This window comes from Lacerta agilis, chromosome 10 (assembly GCF_009819535.1).
Source record: "Lacerta agilis isolate rLacAgi1 chromosome 10, rLacAgi1.pri, whole genome shotgun sequence".
NCBI lineage: Eukaryota > Metazoa > Chordata > Lepidosauria > Squamata > Lacertidae > Lacerta > Lacerta agilis.
Window position 1 is genome coordinate 9,639,187 of NC_046321.1, and position 23,927 is coordinate 9,663,113.

Genomic DNA, 23,927 nt, shown 5'->3' on the forward strand with positions numbered 1-23,927 from the left:
TCTATCCTGACTTGCAAAGCTATTGTAAGGATCCGTGTCTGAGCGTACATTTTGAGCTTTCAGCACTTAGGGAGGAATCATCTTAATTATTTATTGTTGTCTTGTTGTAGGCAGGGCTTTTTTTGCAAGCACCGATGATCAGCTGCATGCAGAGTACTCTCCTGCTCATTGGGGCTTAAAGAAGGCCTTCCATGATGCTTTGAAGCCCCAACAATCAGCTGATTGGGTCACCTGGTGTCATTGTGATTTCAGTTAGCTAACAGGTGGCCAGTCCCATTCACCTTGGCTCATAGGAAGTGGGAAGATGAGGATCCGGCCTGCTTGCTGCATCCAGTTCCCCACTTCTGTTATAGGGCAACAATTCAGTCTCCTGTTGCACCATAAAATATCACCATACTGCGGCTACAGCAAGGATGGGGAACCTGCAGTCGCCCCAGTGTTGGACTCCAACACCCATCACCCTCATGTTTGCTTTTTGCAACGGGAAGGTGGGTTGGGGATATTTTTGACAAGTAAATAAATATCGGCAGCCCAGCCGCTCTGTGACATCACAGAAGCCAAGCCAATGGCAGGCAGGTGAATTATTAATCCCTTCTCCTGCCTAGCCCCATTTGTGCCACCAGCGCAAATCAGCCACTCCCCTGCCGTACCCCAAAGTGGTGAAGATTTTGTTCCGGCATCAGATGGCACTGTCTTTCTGCCATTAATTTATGTCCAGATGTACGGCTTTATTGCTTAAAGTGTTTTCGTTCGTCTTTCCCGCAGAAGTATTTATTTCAATTCTTACCTGAACGATTAACGGGGGCAGTTTTTCAGTGCCAGAGAATGCAGCTTCTTCGATATGGCAGCACTGTGCATTTCTGCCTCCCTGCTCCCATTCTCTAATAATATCAAGTAATAAAAATGAGGAATTTTAAAAAAGAATCCTCCGTTATAGCAAAGATCTTCCCTTTGTGAGAGGGAGGGAAACAAAGAAAGAAAGAAAGAAAGAAAGAAAGAAAGAGAAAAAAGAAAGAGATTCTCTCATGGTTTGAAGCTTGCAGAGACAGGCTGTGGTTTTTAAGGTTTCAGATATATTTTTTCTGCCCTGGTTTCAAAGCATACTAAAGGCTGTCCCTTAAAGTTCAAAGGCCTGCAAGGTTATGTCTTCGTCTACACAGAATTGTTTCAACTGAGGGAAAAGATTCCGACATTAGCTGCAAGATTTCTTCTTCTTTTAAGTGCCCCTTCTTTTCTTATTTATTTTTTTAAAAAAACGGAGAAGCGGGGAGGAAAGCTTTTAAAAGAAAAAAAGAGACGTGCCACCATTAACAAGCTGAAAATGAAGCCGCTTAGATCAAACGCTGCTTGGAGCTGCGTGTAACATGAACTAGATATGCGCGTCAACCCTTCCTGAATAGAAAAACCAGGAGGTAAGTCACATAGGCATTTCTAATGCCTATGTGGTGAAGGCCAGGTTTCCCCAATCTGGTGCCCTCCAGATATTTGTTGAACAACAGCTCCCATGGCCCCTGACCAATGGCCACACTGGCAGGGGCTGATGGGAGTTGGAGTCCAGCAACATCTGCAGAGCACCAGATGGAGACAAGCCAAAGGAGAGAATGAAATGTTACATTTCCATCTAGATCTTCAGGTCTCCTTCTGGTGTTAGACTTTAATAGTATGCTCTAGTAAGAAATCCCTGTCAATGATTGTGATACACACACACACACACACACACAATCTGAGGCACTGTTAGTGGGCAGTTCCCTAGACCGGATGGATGGGAGAGTTCCTGTTATTGCGGGGGTTGCACTCCCACAGAAGGAGCAGGTATGTAGCTTGGAGGTACTCCTGGACCCATTGGTGTTGCTTGAGGCCTCAGTGGCCTCAATGGTGTGAAGTACCTTCTGTCAGCTTTGGTTGGTGGCCCAGCTATGCCACTATTTAGACAGGGATAAGCCTAACATCTGTGGCCTGCACTCTGGTAACCTGTAGGCTGTTGTTGTCGTTTAGTCATTTAGTCGTGTCCAACTCTTTGTGACCCCATGGACCTGAGCACGCCAGGCATTCCTGTCATCCACTGCCTCCCGCAGTTTGGTCAGACTCATGTTGGTAGCTTCGAGAGCACTGTCCAACCATCTCATCCTCTGTCATCCCCTTCTCCTTGTGCCCTCCATCTTTCCCAACATCAGGGTCTTTTCCAGGGAGTCTTCTCTTCTCATGAGGTGGCCAAAGTATTGGAGCCTCAGCTTCAGGATCTGTCCTTCCAGTGAGCACTCAGGGCTGATTTCCTTCAGAAAGGATAGGTTTGATCTTCTTGCAGTCCATGGGACTCTCAAGAATCTCCTCTGGCACCATAATTCAAAGGTGCTGTAGGCTAGATTACTGCATTGTGTTATATATGGGGCTGCCTCTGAAGATGGTTTGGAAACTTCAGCTGGTGTATAATTGGCCCAGTTGCACACTGGTGCAAGATGAGTTGAGCATATGTTGCCAATTCTGGCCCGACTGCACTGGCCGCCAAATAGTTTCTGGGCCCAATTCAAAGTGCTGGTGCTGACATATTAAGCCTTACATGGCTCAGGATTTCAATACCTTAAGGACTGCCTCTCCCCATACGAACTGACCTGGATCCTGAACTTATCACCCAAGACCCTTCTCGGTGTCCCCCCTTCCCGAGAGGTTCGGAGGGTGACAACACAAGAATGAGCCCTTTCTGTGGTGGCTCCCCGTCTGTGGAATGCTCTCCCCAGAGAGGTTCGGCTGGTGCCATCATTACATGTCTTTAGGTGCCAGGCAAAAACATTCCTCTTTAGCCAGGCCTTTTGGCTATTAAACAATCTGTAGCCTTTTACATGTGAGTGGAATGTTATTGTGATTTGTTCTGTAATTGTTTCATTGTATTTTATCATTGTGCTATGCGCAGTGGACGCTCGGGTTGCAAACGCGATCTGTGTGGGAGGCGCGTTCGCAACCTGCGCTGCTGCATCTGTGCACGCACGTGACGCAATTCGACGTTTCTGCGCATGCGCAAAGCGCAATTAAGTGTTGCTGCGCATGCGCGAGCGCCAAAACCCAGAAGTAACCCGTTCCATTACTTCCGGGTTCGGTGCAGTGCGCAACCCAAAATCGCACAATCTGAAGCAGCCGTAACCCAAGGTATGACTGTATGGTATGTTTTTAATGTTGTACACCACCCTGATGTCTTCAGATGAAGGATGGCATATAAATTGATATGATATGATTATTTGGGTAATAATATATCGCACATGCTACTTAGGTCCTTCACTCTTGGCCTGTGACCAGGAACACCATCCCTCTCTTCCATTAGGCAGTGGGAAAGGGACCGTCACTCTGCACATGCTCAGTGGTGTTCTTTGTGGTTCACAGAATCATAGACCTGGAAGGGACCTCCAAGGTCAACAAAAGCAACCTCCTGCCCCTGCTGAAAACCCACTGCTACGACATCCCTGATAGGTGGCCATCTCACGCCTGCTTAAAAATCTCTTAATGGAGAATCCACTGCTGTTTGAGGCAGTCTTTTCCATAGCCAACCGGTTCATGCCATCAGGAGGGTTTTCCCTCAAATGTTTAGTCTAAATCCTTCCTCCCCCTGATAATTTGCACCCATTGTTTCAGGCCCCTGCCCTTTGGAGCGACTGAAAATAAATGTGGTCCGTTTGAGAGCCCTTAAAATATGTGAATATTATTGGATGCTGCCAAGAGCTGAGTACAGAGCACAGCCTGACGCAAACGGAGCCCCGCCTTCTGACCAATAGATCTCAAGCATTCAAATGAGCTGGCGTCGATGAGGATGCTACATTTTGCCTTGGGCTGATGGTCATCCGGACTCCTGCCAATGGTCTCCTAAGGATGCTAATGAGGCCGGGCTGATGGAAGGCGGATTATTTAAACCGTTGGGAACCACAACTCTTTGGCTCAGCGTCTGAGCTTCCTCCTAGCAACCAGCTAGGCTTCTTCTTCTCCCTCCTTATTATCAGCTATGGCATTTGAAATCTAATGGAGGCCTGTTCTGGTGGGGGTGGGAGAAGGCGAGGGAGGGAGGGAGGGGGGAATAACAAGGCAACTTTGCTGGCCACTCTGAATGCTTCTGTGTTCTTCAAGTTTCTCGGGGGTCTTGCCAGCCCGCGATAAATGTCAGCATGGCAGAAGTGAATCTGATAGAGTTTGCCCTTTCGTTCCGCGCCCGTAACCCACAGTGCTTTGCTATACAAGCTGATCAGCCATAAACTTCCCATTCATTATGCATTCAGCCTCGACAGTTCAGGAACCCGCTGAAAGCAGCGATTGTCCTGTACGAGAAAAGAAATGTACATTAAAATTCCTCAGATACCTTCCCCCCCCAACCTTAACAGCTATTAGGCATTTAAAATTGTTTTAATATAAGTGGCTTATTTCACAGAGAGCAAGGGTGGGGGGGAAGCAGATTCCAGCAATTTTGTCCTTGATATTGTCCTGCCCCCCTCCCCACATCTACGTGTAGCACTTTAGTCAAAATTTACATAATAATGGATAAGGAAGTGTTGTGGCACATGGAACCGGCATGTATTAGTCCTTAGCCGCTTTCCCAAAAGGCTTGAAAATGCAGCAGATTCAATCTAGGTCAAAGGGGGGTGGGAGGTAGAAAAGAGACCTCAATTTACGAGACAGAGAGGGTGTTTATAGCGAACGCTTGTATTCGCAAGGGTATGAGGATGACAGAGTGAGGCTTCTTTGAAGGCGCTCCCTCGCGCAACGAACGGCTGACAGGAAACAGCAAGTTCTGGCCAATTAACAGAAATGCAGACATAACCAGAATGCAGAGCGAAATGGGTTGTGCCACAAATTTAGTTGTCTGCTCCTATGAACTGGAGGTTCCCTGCTGTTTGCTGTTGTGCAGAGGAGAAAGTGTTTGCTCACAATTGGGAAGGGCCATAGCTCAGTGGATTCTGCTTTGCAGGCAGAAGGCCTCAGGTTCAATCCCAGGTACCTGCAGGTAGGGCAAGGCAAGGATAGATAGTGCTGACCTGAGTGGGATAAGGCTCCAGCTCAGTATAAGGCAGCTTCCTATGTTCCCAACTCAGTGTGGAAAGAGGAAGAGGTAGGGCACTTTGAGTAGAAGGTGAGTCCCAAATTTGGAAGGATCTGTCCATGTCAGTGCCTCCCACTTTATCATTTTTCCTATCTTAAATTCGGTTCTCCGCATTTCTGCAGCAATATGTGAATTTTGTGGTTTTTAAAAAATCTTACGAATATTTCTTCAGCGTTTTAGTGCAAATTTCGCCTAATAAACACATTTTTGCAAGCAATTTTTTCCGATAGAATGCATTTTTGCATGCCGTTTTCACTAATATATGCATTTTTAATGTGCACTTTCTCCTAATGCGTTCACTTTTGTAAACATTGGCTGCACCACAAAATTCAGATAAGTGTGAATTTCAAAGGATGGCTGTGTTTCAGTTCTCGTATTGTTTAAGAAAGTGCAAATTTGATAAGTTTCACTGTAAATGAGAACTGAGTTGAGTTTCTCCCCCATCCCCAACCTTGAAGGGGCATGGCACCAGAAAGCTAGAAGGGATCATTTTTGCACAGTGTCTAGCTCAGGTGTAGTGAACTGTGGCCCTCCAGAGGTTGCTGGACCCCAACTCGTGTTGCCCCTGGCCACTGACTATTCTGGCAAGGTCTGGTGGGAGTCCCATGGCATCTGGAGGGCTGCATGTTCCACAACCCTGAACAGATTCTAGGGCTGAGGTATCGTTTAGGATTGTTGTTTTTTGTTGGGGGGTGGGGTTGCTGGTGTTGGGGGATTTTTGAATCTTTATTTTAGATTTTGTTGTGATTCATGTGAAAATTACTCAGTTTGGTTTTGTATTTTTTAATGTTTAATTTGTTGCTCATGACTACTTTTGGGGTTTTTAAAAATATATATTTTACTAAAGATTTTCTTGATTTACAAAGGTAATGCAATGTCTCTCTCGTATTTTTCCATATAACATTTTTACAAATCGGTTGTTGTTTGTTATGCTGTAGTCCTGTATTTCCCCCCATGTTGTAAGGCAACCAGAGCATGGTTTGAACTGTGGAAAGGTGTCAAATAAAATTATGCATGTCTGATTCAGCATAATGCGGCTTCCAATGTTCTCTAGTGGCTATTTCCTTCAAAGCACCCAAGAGACCTCCAGCTACAAGATAATAATCTCCTAACTATTAGCTCCCAAGATTCACTCGTTTCTAGGCCATTAACCAGGAACAAGATGGTGGAGTGGAAGAGACATGGGCCTGATGCAGTGGGTTCTCATGTAACTGTCTAACTCATAGTAACAATTTCCAACCTTGCACCTATACATATAAATTATCAATGCAAATTTGATGCAAACCTGTGTCCCCTTCTTAATACTGTATCTTATCTTTTAGTATGTTAGTAGCATCTACAAGGGCTTTGAAATCATAAGGTGTGGTTTCCCATCAGGCTTGAACATGGATCTCTGTTTTTAGGGCAGGGGTTTTCAAACTTTCTACCCCTGAGGCTCACTTGAGATGGCTGAAAATTACTCTACCTAGTGGCGGGTAGAGGCATTGTTTGGCATAATTACAGGCAATTGCTGACATCATATTCTACTGATATCTAATACTCCCTTGGGAATTGTTACATTCTTTGCCCCAGAGTTGTCCTCATGGCAAGGAGCTCCAGAGATCAGCCTTCCCTGAGTTAATACATTATTATTATTTTTGCCCCGGAGGTATTATGACTCAACCTCCCCATGTTCAGCAGCATTGCTGATCTCTAGGCTCTAAATGGAGAAAACCTTTTCTCGGCCATTTTCCCCTTCCCACCTCCACATGCCTCTCAAAGTACTTTCATTCATCTTCTGTAATTTTGTATGCTGTTCTCCTTTCACATTCAACTTTTACCTTATTCCCCACTCCCAGAGAAAACTTCCACTCCCTCCCTCCCTTCCTCCCTCCCTTCCTTCCTCTCTTCCTTCCTCTCTTTTTACATTCCCTTCTTCCTCCTGTAATAGCTTTCTTGTCATACTCACATCCTTTCTATTCTCTGTTTAATTAAAATGATGACAATCAGTGCTTTTTTTCTTTAAAAAAATGTTTAGGGGTACTCTCATTTTCCTACTCATATAGAAATACTGCCCCTCAATGAGGCCAAACTTAGATTCACAAAATGTTTAGGGGTATGTGTACCCCTGCGTACCCCCAGGGAAAAAAAGCACTGATGATAATAAATACTAATCTTTTGATTGCTCTCTAATTTCCCATTGCCTTCTTTTCTGCCTACCCACGAACCTCTCTGTCTTCCGACAACCTTTACTCAGCATGCAGGACTTTTCTGATGCGGACATTCGCCCAGTCCCAAAATTATTGCATGGTTAGGGGGCCAGGCTGGCCTATGAGGTTGTGGGCCCAGGCCAACCATTTGAGAAACACTGTCCTAGAATTTAAACACCATGCACAAGTCTCTGCTAATTGCAACCCAATTTATCTCATAAAGCTGTTTCCCCAGGATGCCATTTCCCTGGGCACGCTCCTAAATTAAACGTCCCAAATATTACTCTCCGTGGCTCCCGTGTAAAAGGAAGAAAAAGGCTGTTCTTTTTATACCTGAATTCCTTGTTTTTTTTTAAGCAATTGAAAGCAGAGGTCTTGGGGGAAGGCAGTGGGGGCCCCTGCCAGGTCCCCTGCTTTGCATCTAACATTCAGCTTTCAGCCTGCAAGACGATTTTCTTGCGGTTTTCTGTGAGGTTGCATCGATTGCTCCCTTTGCAGCTGTCCCGAATGGCTTGTGCTTGGCAAACGTCTTCATGTGTCAACAGCTGCGTGGCATGAGATTCCCCCCCCCCCATAAATGCCGACCCCGTTCCGTCATAAGGGTGGCATCTAAAATGGCGCGGGAGGTGCGGAAAGGTGCATGATATCTGGACCCAAGCCCTGTTTTGACTTGAGAACTTGCTCAGATTCAGTCACTTTGACAAGCTGCCAACACCCCTCACTTGAGATTCCGGGCTTGTGTGAAGGCAGCACCTGCTCTGCTTGCAAATGTGGATGCGAAGGGGAATTTCATTCACAGAAAGGAATGCAGGGGGAGAGAGAGCGCACACACGCCGAACCTCACTCATTTACCCTTCCAGGGCCATCCATTCCTTGATCTGTCAGCCCCTTAGAATTCAAAGGCAGCCTTTAAAGGAATTTTCAATTCATAACATGATGACTCTGTTGCTGTCCTGAATGCGAATGCATCTTGAATTGAATTTGTCGATTAGGATTCTGGTTAGGGTTTTTTTTGGGGGGGGGGGGTTGCTAAAAGAATCGGGAGAGCTCAATCATCAGATAATCATTAGAACCTTTCTTCTTCTTTTTCTTCTTTTTTTGGAGGAGTTTATTAGGCTAGAAGCAAAGAAGCAGCTTCTGTACACTTTCCTTTTGAAAGTTGTCAGTAGCCTTTGAAGATTCACAGCGATAAGATCTTGTTACTCCTATCCCGTGTTGTCAAGGTTTCAATGCCAGAAGCAGGTTTTGGCGCGCATGTGTGTGTGTGTGTGTGTTGTTCACAACTTCGGAGAGCCCCAAAGTCATTCAGGGGGGGCTGAAAATGACAGGTGTTGAAAGATTGGACTGCAAATTTTGCAACTGCTGATGCTTATAACTTGACAGAGCTCGTTGCACTAAAAAACTTCCCCTGCCATCCCCCCCCCCACTTTTTCCTTAGACCTTGTTCATATCATTCGTCACTTGGTTATTGTCATGCACTGCCAGGGATCAAACTGGTAACGCAGGGCCCTGTGCACAGCTGCTGTGCTGAGACCTCATGGTCACAGCATGGAGCATTTCCCTAGACCAGGGATGGGCACTTTCCTTTTTCTGTCAAGGGCCCCATTCCATCAAGGGTAATCTTTGGCTGGACCATCAAGAAGGCTGATCGCCGAAGAATTGATGCTTTTGAATTAGGGTGCTGGAGGAGACTCTTGAGAGGCCCATGGACTGCAAGAAATTCAAGCCTATCCACTCTGAAGGAAATCAGCCCTGAGTGCTCACTGGAAGGACAGATCCTGAAGCTGAGGCTCCAATACTTTGGCCACCTCATGAGAAGAGAAGACTCCCTGGAGAAGACCCTGATATTGGGAAAGATGGAGGGCACATGGAGAAGGGGACGACAGAGGACGAGATGGTTGGACAGTGTTCTTGAAGCTACCAACATGAGTCTGACCAAACTGTGGGAGGCAGTGGAAGACAGGAGTGCCTGGCGTGCTCTGGTCCATGAGGTCATGAAGAGTTGTACACAACTAAACAACTAAACGACAACAACAAAAGGGAGTGGGTGAGGCTGATGGACCACCTCCTTATTTCTCCCTCTTTGCTACCCCTTCTCTCTCTGTTACCTCCTCTTCACCTCCTGCATAGCAGGGATCTGAACTGATCTCTTGCAAAGGGCTTCCACCTCCACTCTCCTTCTATCGTTCCATCTGCTTTCTCCCTCCCCCGCCCAAAAAGATCATTTTTCTCTGTGACCAGGGTCCCCCTACTCTATGTGAAATTTGACCAAGGGGTGCACAAAATGAGGCTGAGGAGCACAGCTTGCCTTCTCCTGCTGAAAGTTGGGACTTTTTCTTGGAAACATGAATCCTTCATAGCTCTGACTTGTTCTCCATTTCTGATCTCCCTGCTCTTGACATGCGGATCAGCTCAGTTTCTGGTTCCTTGCTCTTATTGGGAAACATAAAATCAATTAGAAAGGTTGCAAGGACTCAGGCCAGGACGGCAATAAACAATGGTTTTATCTATTTTTGTTGTTTAAAGTATGAAACAAATTCCAGTTGCAATGTTTATAACTCCGGGACAAGGCCCTGTTTTGTTTATTCTTCATCAGCCGTCGTTTCTTAGTTTTATGGTCAAAGTGTACACTCGATTTATTGCCGTCCTGGCCTGAGTCCTTGCAACCTTTCTAATTGATTTTCTGAATTCCCCAAGGACTCCTATTTTTAATTATTATTTTTTACTTATCGGGAAACATGGCAGTTGTTGTTGTTCTTCTTTTTATCCCCAGGGGCATCTTAGCCATTGAGGCTACTGGCGCAAGGCGCCACGGCCTGAGGAGGGCACCTGTGCCCTCCAGCCCCGCCGGCAGCACCGCTCTCAACCACATCTTCTCGGGCTGCGGACGCCGGGAGGCCGTCAGCAAGCCTCCCATCGGCGCTGCAGCCAGGGCTCCCTGGACGGCAGCGCCGCGCCTCCACTTTGGCCAAGCAGGCGGAGGTTGAGGTGGAGCACAGCTGGCAGCGTCCCCACCTGCCCCTCCGTGCCCTCCGGCTGCCCGCTGCACCTGGCCCTGCCCGGCGGAGTGTGAGGGGCACCAGAGGGATCTTTGCGCCAGGCCGCCGGATTCACTCCCTCTCTCCATTTTATCCTCACAACAACCCTGTGAGGTAGGTTAAGCTGAGAGACCTATGACCTGCCTAAGGTTGCACATTGAGCTTCATGGCTGGGTGGGGATTTGAACCCTGGTCTCCCAGGCTCTAGTCCAACACCCTAACCACTGCGCCACATTCAAGCCATGGCCGACTTAAGTGAACAGGTTATCGGCAGTTCAGACATCACTTTTTTTAAAAAAGGAAGCCCAGATAAGCTTCTTTTAATAGTTTAATTAACTAAGGGTGCCCATTATCCAAGAGCTCTCTCCCAAGTGTGTATGTGTGTGGGTGTTTGTGAAGTACAGCTTTTTATCAGAGGTATGGAGGAATTCAAATCTCCGTGTATTCCAGTACAGGGTGACCTCATCTGCACCTCCTAGAATAAATGTGCAGCCTAGATCTTACCAATCCACCTAGTTTTCAGCTGGCTGAATATTCTGACACAGCCCCAAGCTCACAATGCATCAAAAAATAGTTTTAAACAGTGTGTTTTCAGAGAAAATACATTTTTATAAAAACATGTATTCAAATATATGGTTAAATCCTGCCTTCCACGTGAATTTTTATTTTATTATTATTTTAGAAATGCATACTATTATGGAATCAGGACAGAACAGACTTGCAAGTAAACACATTTGAAAGTGACATTTGCCTATCCCTATAAATAGATGAGCTATATTTAGCCATTCATATTTATAGTATAGCTCATTTATGAATTTTCCACTCTCCGAGATACTGTTTTTTTATAACCTTCCATCATAGTCGTGGTGGTTGATTTGGTTAGGAAACGGAACTGGGGCATCTGCTTGGGTATGTGGTATTGCTTGAGTTAATTTAAATTATTTAATTTTTTAATCTTTATTAAACATATTTCACAAAATAATACAACAATATACTATATTACAATTTATATCCCATCCCATACAGCAAAAAATTAAAAAATACAAGAAATTTTTAGTTACAGGTGGGTAGCCATGTTGGTCTGCCATAGTCGAAACAAAATAGAAAATTCTTTCCAGTAGCACCTTAGAGACCAACAGATACACAGCACACGAAAACTCATACCAAGAACAAATTCAGTTGGTCTCTAAGGTGCTACTGGAAAGAAATTTTTAAAAAGACCTAAAATAGACTTCTGATTGTTCTCAAAAAAACTAAATTACACTTGTTATATTTTACACAGTATCATATTATTATATTATTTTCCTAAACGTCTTTTAGAAAAAGAAATAAAATGAAAAAAGAGAGATTAAATAGAAACATTAAATTTACATATATTTGTTGTGATATTATTACAAGCCGAGCTGCAAGAAGCGAGGTCACTTGACTCGTTGCAAGACTCGTTCAAGATCTGCCAGGAGGTTTTTGCTGTCACTGTAATTTTTCAGATATTCCTGGAATATAATCCATTCTTGGTTTACTTTTTTGTGTCAAATACCCTCTTATTCCCCCCGCCTCCGGTCATTTTTGCCATTTGCAGATATTCTAACAGTTTAACTATCCATTCTGATTTTGTAGGTGTAATTTCATTTTTCCAATACTTTACAATTAAAATTCCTGAGCCCCATTATCATTGTTATAATCACACCATAAACAAAGGTTTGCATGCACAGGGTGTGTGCCTGTATTTTTTTTTATATATAAAGGGGCTTTTTTCAGCCAGAACTCGCTGAAACCAATGGTGAGCGCCATTGTCATTTTAAGAGAACAAAGGAGGTGTTTTTGGTGAGTTCCAGCACCTCTTTTTCTAGAAAAGTAGCACTGTATATATACACACACGTGTGTGTAAGAAGCTGACACTCCCCAGGATATGGTTAAATAGTTATCTGAACCTTCAGAAACAATATTTAGAATCTGGTGCCAAGAGTCTTCTCACATGTACCCCCATCAGTATAAATTTGCCATTCGTGTGAAATGGCAAAGATTGATATTGAAGAGAGAAGGACAGTCGAGAAGGAGAGGGCTCTTAGGAGACACAGAGAGAGAGGGAGGGAGGGAGGGAGGGAGATACCAAGCCCCCATTCAGAAGGTACAATCTTTGACTGATTTAATTATCCTTTACTGATGCCGATAATGATTCTTAAAGGGCTGAAATAATTGCCAAATGGTCTCTCTTGTCAACTGTGAAAATTTAAGGGTGAGTCCGTTTGCATCCGTTACTTAGAGACCTTCTTCCTGACAGCTCCTCGACAACGTTCCCTGTTCAGCACAACTGCAATGCCAGCGCTCAGCTCGTTTCCAGGGCGCTATGATGCTTTCCCGTGTATTATAGTGGCAGAAACATGGCTGTTGCTGTTTTGCATTAGGAAGACGCTGTCGGTAGCTGCTTTCTTTATTGCAAACCTTTCCTGGGTAAATTGCAGGAGAGAGAAAACGGTCCATTGGTTCCAGCACGGCAGAGGCAATGGCTGAGCCTACAGGAAAGGTAGAATCATAAAATTGTAGAGTTGGAAGGGGACCTGGGGGTCATCTAGTCCAACCCCCTGCAATGCAGGAATCTCAAGTAGAGCGTACATGGCAGGTGGCCATTCAACCTGTACTTGAAAACCTCCAGAGAAGGAGAGTCCGCCACTTCTCATGGGAATCTGTTACTGTTGGAAAGGTAGCTGTGAGATAAAGATGGGACTAGGTAAAGGATCCCTAGATAGTTCAGTGCAGTTGAAGGCGACTATGGGGTTGTGGCGCTCATCTCGCTTTCAGGCTGAGGGAGCCGGCTTTTGTCCACAGACAGCTTTCCCGGTCATGTGGCCAGCATGACTAAACCACTACTGGTGCAACGGAACACTGTCTGTGATGGAAACCAGAGCGCATGGAAACACCGTTTACCTTCTCGCTGCAGTGGTACCTATTTATCTACTTGCACTGGCATGCTTTCAAACTGCTAGGTTGGCAGGAGCTGGGATACAGCAATGGGAGCTCACTCTGTCGTGGGGATTCAAACCGCCAACCGCCAACCCAAGAGGCTCAGTGGTTTAGACCACAGCACCACCCGTGTCTCCATAAGATGGGACAACACGTTACAAGGAAAACTGAGGGTTATCTGTGATGTGTTTCAAGCAGGCATGGGGGCATTTAACCCTTCCCCTGGGCATCAATTCTTCCCTGCAGATCCCACTGTCTGTTAGGAACATAGGGAGTTGCCTTAAACCAAGAAAAACTGTTGGTCTCAATACTTTCTACACTGACTGGCAGCAGCTCTCACGGGCTTCATGAAGGGGTATCCCCATCACAGATGAGGCTTCATATGAGCTCGCAAACTTGTCCCAATTCTCAGCTTCATGGCACCTTCTTGAACGTTGACAGTATCTGAAGAAGTGTGCATGCACACGAAAGCTCATACCAAGAACAAACTTAGTTGGTCTCTAAGGTGCTACTGGAAGGATTTTTATTTATTTATTTATTTTGTGTTGACAGGAAGGTGTGAGATCCTCATCGGGGATAAATGTAGTGAACTTGTTTTCTGTGGCTCAGCTTGCCAGAGGAATCCATCGATGGCTTTTAGGGCAGGAAGAAACTTACCTTTGGCTGTTGAAAATTTCAAAATCAATCTGCACTTGGAGCATGTGGCAACAGCCCACAAAACAAGCATACCCCACTGTTTACATCGTGATGCTGACTGAACTTTTGGTTAACGTAATTTCCGAGCAGAAAGAGTTTGCTGAAGCTGTAGGTGTGCTTCGTGGGTAGCTTGTGTGAAGTGAGAGGGGGTGATTTTTAATATTTGTCTCCCTGACTTTTTAAACAATAAAGCGTTCCTGTGATTCATGCCACTCATGTTGACTCCTTAGAAGTCACCTTTCCAGCCCTCGTATATTCATGTTTCTCATTCATCTCTGCACCCCGAGCCCCGAATCGCTCTCTCTGTTTTTCTATTGTAGCTGAGCAATCCATTCCCGGTAATATCTGAAAGCTTTCCAATTTCTCTCTGTAGGTTGTTGTTTCGTAACGTTTTATACAAGAAAAGCTGCGCTTGAAGCACAGAATGCACTGCACAATATTAAAACCTTACCTGGGGTGAGTACATTTACTTCCTTTCACTTTTGGAGCCGGAAGCAAGTTGGCGGGAGGGAAGGTGGAAGTGAAACAAATAACTTTGCTTGGAGAAGGTGCTACTTAAAGGCTCTCGGCAGCCCCCAAATGCCCCCGACTTTCACAGGAGGGTAATAAGCTGATGGCTAAATGTCTGCAAACTGTGCCCATTGGGCAGCCCAATCATGATCTTGTTAATATGGTTGGAAACCGTTCGTAATTGTCAGGGAACTGTCCCCGGCGCAGTGCAAGGTGGTGGCAGGGCTCTCGGGATGCTACAGAGAGCCCCGGCCCCACCTGGCCAGCAGCACCTCCTCTGGCGGCAGAGGGAGCAGCGAGGCTTCCAGCAGGGAGGGGCATGGGTTTCAGGGGATGGAGGGTCGAGGCTCTGAGGATGCTGCAGAGACCCTGCACTCCCCTAGCCCAAGGGGCGATGGAGGCACGCAATTTCCGTCGCCCCAAAGGCGTCGAGGGGTGAAACGAAAGGACAGAAGGCGGGGTTCTCGTATACCGAAACTCTTTTGTTGGGGTCAGAACCGGAAGGGGCCATTCCCGGATTCTGCCGACGTTTGATACAGACATGAACTTGTTAGCTCTGCACTGTACATACAGGTGAGACTCGAAAAATTAGAATATCATGGAAAAGTCCATTTATGTAAGCAATTGTTTTTATTAGCTACTGGAGTTTAATATATGAGATAGACTCATGACATGCAAAGCGAGATATGTCAAGCCTTTATTTGTTATAATTGTGATGATTATGGCGTACAGCTGATGAAAACCCCAAAGTTGAAATTGTTAATTTGGGGTTCTCATCAGTTGTACACCATAATCATCATAACGCAATGTCAGGATGGAGTGAGCATGCGCCAAATCCGGCGCATGCCCACTCCGTTGCCGGGCCGCTGGTGGGTGGGCCCCGGACCGGCCGGGGGGTGGCGCTGCCTCGCTCCGCGGCTTGCTCGCAGGATGCCGAGCAGGTTTGCAAGCAGGCTGCGGGGCAAGGCTGCCTCGCTCCGCGGCTTGCTCGGGGCCCGCCGGCGGGGCGGGGCGGGGCAGGGCCGGCCCAAGTGTCACCCCCTCCCCTGAAACCCGGGGTGCCCCGCCCCCTATGCCCCGCCCTCGCTACGCCACTGCGCTAAGGAAAAGTGGGATGTTCTGGGATCAAATCAGAAACTAGGACGGTTTCTGTAAATCTAGGGCTGTCCCTGGAAAATAGGGGCACTTGGAGGGTGTGTTAGTGGAATATGCTGAACTTGTGTGTTTGTGTGTTCATGGGGGGGGGAACCTCTCAGTTCAGGGCTGGCAGAGAGTTAAAATCCAGTAAGGCCTTGCTGGCCCAATTAGTTTTGTAGTATTATTCTCTCTGCCGCATTCTCCATTTCAGAGGAAGTGGGCATCTGCAGCTTTGATTTTTTTGTGCTCCTCTAGCAGAAAAACCGCCCGCCCCTCTCCTCAACACAAATGCATTGGCACCTTGTTTGTTCCTTTTGAGTTTCAGTGCTCTTTTTTTTTTTGGTGGACATGAAGACAACATTGCTAGGCATGCATGATTAATGCCACCTCTTGGAAGAAAATATTGCTTGGGTGCCTAGCTGTTTGATTACAAGCCTTGGAATTAGTCAACATTTCCATAATTCTAAACCAATATACACCTGTTTCCCCACTGTGATGTGAAGGCACAACTTAATTTAACAGAAACCCTGCTGTGCTAAATCTCTCATTAAACACCGAGCCGGTTCTGTAATTTAAAGTTGCAGCACCACTATTTTAAGGAAATTGTCTTTTCGGGTGTGCATGTGCGCGTTGTGAAATTAATACGAAGTTAATGGTGCATTTTGCTGTACTTCCCTTTTCGAAACTTCCAGAAAGGGCCTACAAAGGCTGTGTACCGCAAGCGGCTAAGGCAACAGATTGGGTGCAGATTGCCCCTCCAGACTGGGATGCGAGCAGATTCTCCGTGTGGCTAAACAAAAACAGCCTGTGAGGGATCCTATTCCCTCCCCTTCAATACTTCTGCAACAGTGACTCTCCCTAAGTTTCACTGACAACTAGGATGAATCATTCAGTGTTCATATGGGAGTTGTCTCTGGGGTACCTCAGGGCTCTACGTTTGAAAACCCTTTTGCCACCTATGGGATCTCCCTACCAGGGTTCCCAACTACTGCAGTTTGCCTTCCCTTTAGGCAAATAAGTGGCACACTTGGCTTCACTGTCCAGCCCTCTGTATGACAGGAGAATAAGCAAACAGTTTCCTCTTCTCCAGGAAAGCTTTGTTCTCTCCTCTTAGTCACACCTCTTAAGGTACTGATACACTGCCAGAGTCAACGAACGTTTAAGCACATTTAACTTTATTAGGTAACTTGAAAACATGGATGTCTCGGGTTATTACTGGTACAAATCTTCTTCTCATGTAATTCAGCTTTGTTATAATATTTCCTGCATCCCTTTAGCAATGGTAATGACCTTTCCTCCCATTCCCCAAAGCCTAACCTCCCATTTTCTCTCTCTAATCCTCCACCCCCAACTGCCAAACCCCCAACTGCCTTTTAACGGTTGTTCCCCCTCCTTTTAGAATGCCAACTAGCTCCGCCTCCCAGGGAACACCTACCTAAAATGGGAGTGATAGGTTAACCCCTGATGAACCTGAATCATCAGCAGGCATTATTCCGCCACACAGCCCACCTTGGATCAACCATATCAGTATGCAGTTGGAATGATTGGTCCTAAATCAGGGGTCAGGATGAGAGATGTTGCTAACAGACAGCTGGGACGCCGTACAGGTGTGCCCCCTTGTTCTGAAGGGGTGAGAGCTCTGAACCCAAGCTTCGTTCTCCCATCCTGACACCTGATGGCCAATGGACAATGGACAACTCAGTGGCCACATGGGAACCTGTGAATCGGGTCTTCTAAAGGGTATGAAATTAGGAGGCAGGAGGCAAAGCTCTCTGCAGACTCCGACCATCTTTGCTGACTTCTGGTTAATTTAGAAGTATTTGTTTGCTTATTTCAATCTCCCCGCACATATCACTCCATTTTTTACTCCCTTTTATAGCCTAGGCAGCAATCAAATGAATTCAAATTAATATTAATATTAATATTATAGTTTTATTTTTGTTAAAATCTGGTATTTTATTTTACTGGAAACAAATTACACCAATGGAACATTGACCCTTCAAGCACTGCAGAGTTTTTGGACAAAAGTGAATATTATTGCTGGTATTATTATAATTATACTTATTTTCATTTACAAATCACTTCCCGTGACACACCCCGAAGTGATTTATAATAATCTAAGAAGTTGTGAAACTAAGAAGGTGCAATTGGATTAGTGCTTGGAAAGGGGGGGGCACTGGGTCTGAGCTTTTAAAAGGAAGCGTGGAAAATAAGACGATTATTATTCAGTACTTATTCATATAATAAATAATAAATATTTTTATTTATTTATTTATTTGCAATAAGAACAAATCATTCTTACCCATCGAGGTTAAGATATAGTTGTCGTCATGGTGAATTTGGTTCTTTGCATATATATTTTTTTCATTAAAAATAAATTGATGTACGCTGCTTGGAGATTTTGAATATTAAGTGGCATTTCAATACCTGGAATAAATATAAATAAATCAACAAAAGGAACAGTTACAGGTGGGTAGCTGTGTTGGTCTGCCATAGTCGAAACAAAATAGGAAATTCTTTCCAGTAGCACCTTAGAGACCAACTGAGTTTGTTCTTGGTATGAGCTTTCGTGTGCATGCAAGAACAAACTCAGTTGGTCTCTAAGGTGCTACTGGAAAGAATTTCCTATTTTGTTTCAACAAAAGGAAGCTCAGGCTCAACGGTCTCTTTTTCCAGGCACCGATCCAGTCCCTTGTCCTTTGCCAGACCTTTTGAGATTCAACATTCTCGGCCAATTCTCTGGGCCCCTAAAACTCTGCAATGCCTGGAAGTTCAAAGTTCCATTAACGTAAATTGGCCCAGTAAAATAAAATATATTGGGTATTGCCTTGGATACAATGTGCAAGATGATATCTTGGATAATACAGCACCTTTTTTTATTTCCTATCAGATTGACTGGCTTTCAAAAGCTCCGTTGGGAATCATTGGGGCGGTTAATGTTAAGTAAATGTAACATGATAATGGCTGCTACTGCCCTAGCTTTATGGGCTTATAGTGCCAATAACCAAGTTTAATCCTCAGTTAAATTCCGCATTGCTTTAGCACCGGGTCGTCCTCTGCCAGAGTAACTCGGGTGATTCCTTGCTCTGGTTTTGGGTCCTCTATACATCAGCAGGCCTTCTAGAGCCATTTTCATTAGAGGATTCCTTGTGTGTGTCCGCTTAATTAAGGGTGTAATAACTGAGAAATATAGTGTTCAGAACGCTCTTAAAACTTTAACAGCAAAAAAGGAGCAGGCAGAAACTTAATGTCTTGTAAAATATTAATAGTTGCTTTCTTCCAGATGTCATCTATGAGCATGGTTATTAAATAGTTGGTGGACATAGCAGATGACACAGTGATTCTCCAAGCAGCTTTTGGAACAGAACTGAACTGAAGGGCTGAGCCAGCCTGCTTATATAGTACTCAGTAGCATGCATCCATGTTACATGTTACATGTTAACCATGTTACATGTTAACCATGTTACATGAGGGACCCAGGTGGCGCTGTGGGTTAAACCACAGAGCCTAGGGCTTGCCGATCAGAAGGTGGGCGGTTCGAATCCCCGCCACGGGGTGAGCTCCCGTTGCTCGGTCCCAGCTCCTGCCAACCTAGCAGTTCGAAAGCACGTCAAAGTGCAAGTAGATAAATAGGGACCGCTCCGGCGGGAAGGTAAACGGCATTTCCGTGCGCTGCTCTGGTTCGCCAGAAGCGGCTTTGTCATGCTGGCCACATGACCCGGAAGCTGTCTGCGGACAAACACCGACTCCCTCGGCCTATAGAGCAAGATGAGCGCCGCAACCCCAGAGTCGGACACGTCCCTTTACCTTTTTAATATGCAACAGTAACAACTCTCTCTCTAGCTACCCAATCCGTGAGCGGCACTCTCAATCCTTCATTTGCATGTGCGGACCTGAGTGAGAACTGCAGCCACGGTAGGCAGAGTGAAACTATATGCACAACACCCCTAGTGGCCTAGGGTGAGAACTTCAATACATAACAAAGGTGGTTGTATTTTAATCTCGTTCCACCTGTAAACCCCCCCCCCCATTCCTAACACAGAGAAGCACCAATTTTGTTAACAAAAGAAAATACTGGTGGTTTCTTTTCTTTTCTTTCTTTCTTTTAAATGGATTTTACAATAACTTAGGATAGCAATTGATTTCAGGGAAGCATCTGTTCAGAATAGTCTGTGGATGCATGAACACAATCCATTTACTGTAATGCAAAATATATTCCCCGGAGAATTTCGGGAAGCTGTAGTTTATCCCTCCCAGAGCTACAGTTCCCAGCACAAACTACCGTTCCCGGGATTCTTTGGGAGAAAGTTATGTGCTGTAAATGGATTGTGTGTAAATGGGAAACATGGGGCATAGCAAAATTATTCAACGTCCGTTGGAAACCTGATATATGTTATACACACAGCAGTGCAGATACTAGACTCTGGTTAGCAAGATGAAGGAACAGGGATGGACACCCACAAATGGAAAACATGCGCCCCAAAATGGCAAAGGTATTTTCACATTGCACAGCCAACTCAAGCCTCGTGACAGTAGGGCCCAATGAAACACCTGCTTTTGGGCATCTGTGGAACTGGAAAATAGGAGAGTTGTACAAGATTAGCAACACATACATAATACAGATCTTTGATCCATCATATCAAAATTACACACGCACACACGACTGCAATTTCATGTGCCAGTTATTTTACTCTTTTTAGCAAGGTGCCTGTGGGCGGATGCATAGAAATTCAGCTCTTCTATGTATCAATGATAGCTGAGGAGCAAGTCAATTGCTGGATAAAGACTCCAACAATGGGGGGGGGGGAAGGAACAAGTTGATAGACATCTATCTCCTTTGGGAAAATTGCAAGACTTGATGAAGTCGAAATAATATCCCCTTGCTACTGCAGGAGGGCTACCCTTCATGTTGTTGTTGTTGTTCTGTCGTTCAGTCGTGTCCGACTCTTCATGACCCCATGGACCAGAGCATGCCAGGCACCCCTATCCTCCACTGCCTCCCACAGTTTGGCCAAACTCATGCCAGTCACTTCGAGAACACTGTCCAACCATCTCGTCCTCTGTCATCCCCTTCTCCTTGTGCCCTCCATCTTTCCCAACATTAGGGGCTTTTCCAGGGAGTCTTCTCTTCTCATGAGGTGGCCAAAGTACTGGAGCCTCAACTTTAGGATCTGCCCTTCCAGTGAGCACTCAAGGCTGATTTCTTTAAGGATGGATAAGTTTGATCTTTTTGCAGTCCATGGGACTCTCAAGAGTCTCCTCTAGCACCATAATTCAAAAGCATCAATTCTTCGGCGATCAGTCTTCTTTATGGTCCAGCTCTCACTTCCATACATTACTACTGGGAAAACCATAGCTTTAACTTTACGGATCTTTGTCGGCAAGGTGTTGTCTCTGCTTTTTAAGATGCTGTCTAGGTTTGTCATTGCTTTCCTCTCAAGTGGCAAGCGTCTTTTAATTTCGTTACCCTTCATAGTAGAGTTGATATTTACGGATTTGTTCTCTTATACTTACATTTCACCCTTCTTCCCAATGGGAGTATAAGCAGCTAAAGGTACAGCACAACCATGTTTTTTTAAAGTAATGTTGACAACATCATAACAATGTATACAAAGGACCGGTGTTGCCAGACATTCCAAAGGCCTGAGTAAACAAAAAGGTTATTTTAAGGTCATTGTGGGGTACAACCACATGCTACTTGGGAAGGAGTTCCATAACTGGGGAGCCACCACCAGGAATGCCCTGTCACCCAGCCATCGGAAGCTAAGGTCAGAATAACAAGCAGGTCATTCCCATCAGATCTTAATAGTTGGATAGGGCAGTACCAGAAAAAGCACTCTGAGGTTCTTGGGTCCCAAGCTGTTTAGGATGTCGGTGTGTCTACCACATTCACATGAAGTATATTAGTAGTGTAATAATAACTGCACTGCTATGGGTCTCTTGCACTGGGTTCTGTTGGTGCTAAACAGGTTCCCAGCTCCAGGCTGGTTGTAACCATGTTCAGTGCTTTACTTCAAATTCTATTTCTGAGCAGACTTTGCCTGTACTGTACCTTATTCCCTATAAATCCTTCAGTTATCTTCTCTTCACAGCTTCTGTGCCTTCTTGGTCATTGCATCCTCCTTGCTCATGCTAGCATTGCATTATGATTGTCTGCCCTATAAAAACACATCCTCGTATATCATTTTTACAGCCCTCCTGTAATGGGGCATTGGTGAATATGGCCCCTAGAATACTGTGCTTGGTACAAGGAAGTTTTTTGTATGTGTGTGAGTTTTTAAAGCTCCTGGAGGGAGAATTCAGCTAAAATAGTTGTGCTTGGAGCAGCTGATTCATGGAGAGATATTAAAGGAATTCATCACCTTTGCGGGTTGTCCAGATGTTGACTGAGCGAACCGGCTGACAAAACTTTAAAGAAGGAAAAGAGTGCCAAATTCTAAAGCCTTGATCTTTCTTTCCTTGCATCAAAGGGGAAATTAAGGCTGATTTACATGATCCCCGGGATACCATTGGTGGCTGACTTTTGATGATAGTGTGAGCTGCAGGTGACACGCAACTGATGGCTTGTTTCGGCAGACTCCCAGATCGCTGGTTAGGATGTGAGGGCAACACAGTTATCCCATTTGCCCCAGGGTTAGGGACAAGTGCACAGCCTTGCCCCTGTGATTGAGGGGGCCAGCGCTGCGTGACATGATCTCAGCACACCACATGACATGCTGGTGTCATGCACACACGGTGTGCACCATGCTTGTGCCGTGCAGAGCAGGGCCAATGAGGGGTGTGGAGTGGGCAGAACCCCAAGGACCCATTAGGGAAGCCAGAAGGGACACATTGGGCTCCCATCCTAATCTGTGTTCTGCAAAGATCCAGACACCCTAAAGCAGTGGTGGTGAACCTTTTAGAGACCGAGTGCCCAAACTGTAAACCAAAAACCACTTATTTATCACAAAGTGCCCAAACTTTGCAAGCCCGCCGGGTGAACAGGCGGCTTAGGGGCAGCTGCCGATCGCGCACGGCAGCCCCCCAAGCCGCCTTTTCACTCAGAGGGCTCGCAAAGTCGCTGCGGAAGCGGCAGCGCTGGCCCAGACACTCAGTCCTGACGTTGCACGGATGGGCCGATGGTGCACGTGCCAGCAGTGAGGGCTCCGCGTGCCATAGGTTTGCCACCACTGCCCTAAAGCGAGTCATCTCATTTTGTCATCCCAACCTATGCTGCTGTCAAGGTAAGTCTTTGGGACAGGTGTCCACGGGCCAGTAGGGCGTTTTGAAATTTGCAACTTTCGAATCTCCAAAACGAGAGGGTGCTAAAAAGTTGTAACTTGACTTGGGAATTCAAAAGATTAAATATAATTTAATTTTGCTTGGTAGGTAAAAATTGTGTAAATAACAGAAATAATTTTAAATAATGACTGTCAAGTACTTGCAGTAATATTACTTAGTGATATTCAGAAGGTAAAATTGGAATTCTTTGGTTTTCTGGAAGCTTCTTCATCAAACGTAGCTTTACCAAGCTAAATGTTGTCCAGTCCCAAAAATAATAGCAGAGTCGAACAGCAGAGCTGACTTCCTCACTCCCCAAAACATAGTAGGTTAGCTGAGAGCTTGTGCCTGGCCCAAGGTAACCCAGGAGATGCCACTTCACAAATTCCCTTCCAAAACCACTCAGCCCAAAACGCACAGTGTGAATGCGACGAAAAACACACCTATTTTATGGGGATGTCTGTTCTCCGAATACCATAAACGACATCTCTCAAAGGTTACCCTGAAACTGGACCTGGAATTATGCTCACTGGCCTACTGAATGAAAGGATGAGTTCCCCGGGGACAGACAGCTGTCGCTTCTCCATATGCTCACTGCAAACCAAAATGATCTCGGCAAGGGGCAATATGAAAGCCAAGGACGTCGCCAGCATTGAAAAGATGGGTTGTGACATTAAGGGGCTTAGCACTTCTGCATAACACAGGGGTGTGGAAGCCTCAATCCCAGTGGCCATGTATGGGCCTCTAGGACTCTCTATTTTGCCCTTTGACCTCTCCACGGGCTGCACCCATCCCTGACCCTGATTTGCACCCAAAGCATTTTGCCTCACTGGAATGCGTCCTTGAACCCTGACCATGCCTTCTGCTTGCCTGGAGTGGCTCTGAACATCACAGCTGCAAACTGATTTAATAACAATAACAATAATAAATTTGATTCATTACTTGCCCTTCACCCCCACTGTCTCAGGACGGGTCATGGCAATTTAAAAAACACAACATTAAAAACAGTTTCAAGCAAATATAATCTCGAGGTTCCAAAAAAAAAGTCCATCTCATGTGACG

General features: G+C 45.4%; 1 protein-coding gene across 22 annotated transcripts in view; it reads left to right on the forward strand.

The window, feature by feature from the left end:
- CELF2 (CUGBP Elav-like family member 2) overlaps window positions 1-23,927 on the forward strand; it is a 515,803-nt gene that overhangs the window by 367,592 nt on the left and 124,284 nt on the right. For all 22 annotated transcript variants that reach the window (XM_033161679.1, XM_033161682.1, XM_033161683.1 and 19 more), the window contains one exon: window positions 14,332-14,414. In XM_033161679.1, the coding sequence (XP_033017570.1) occupies window positions 14,332-14,414 (83 nt within the window). The remainder of the gene's footprint in view (window positions 1-14,331; window positions 14,415-23,927) is intronic.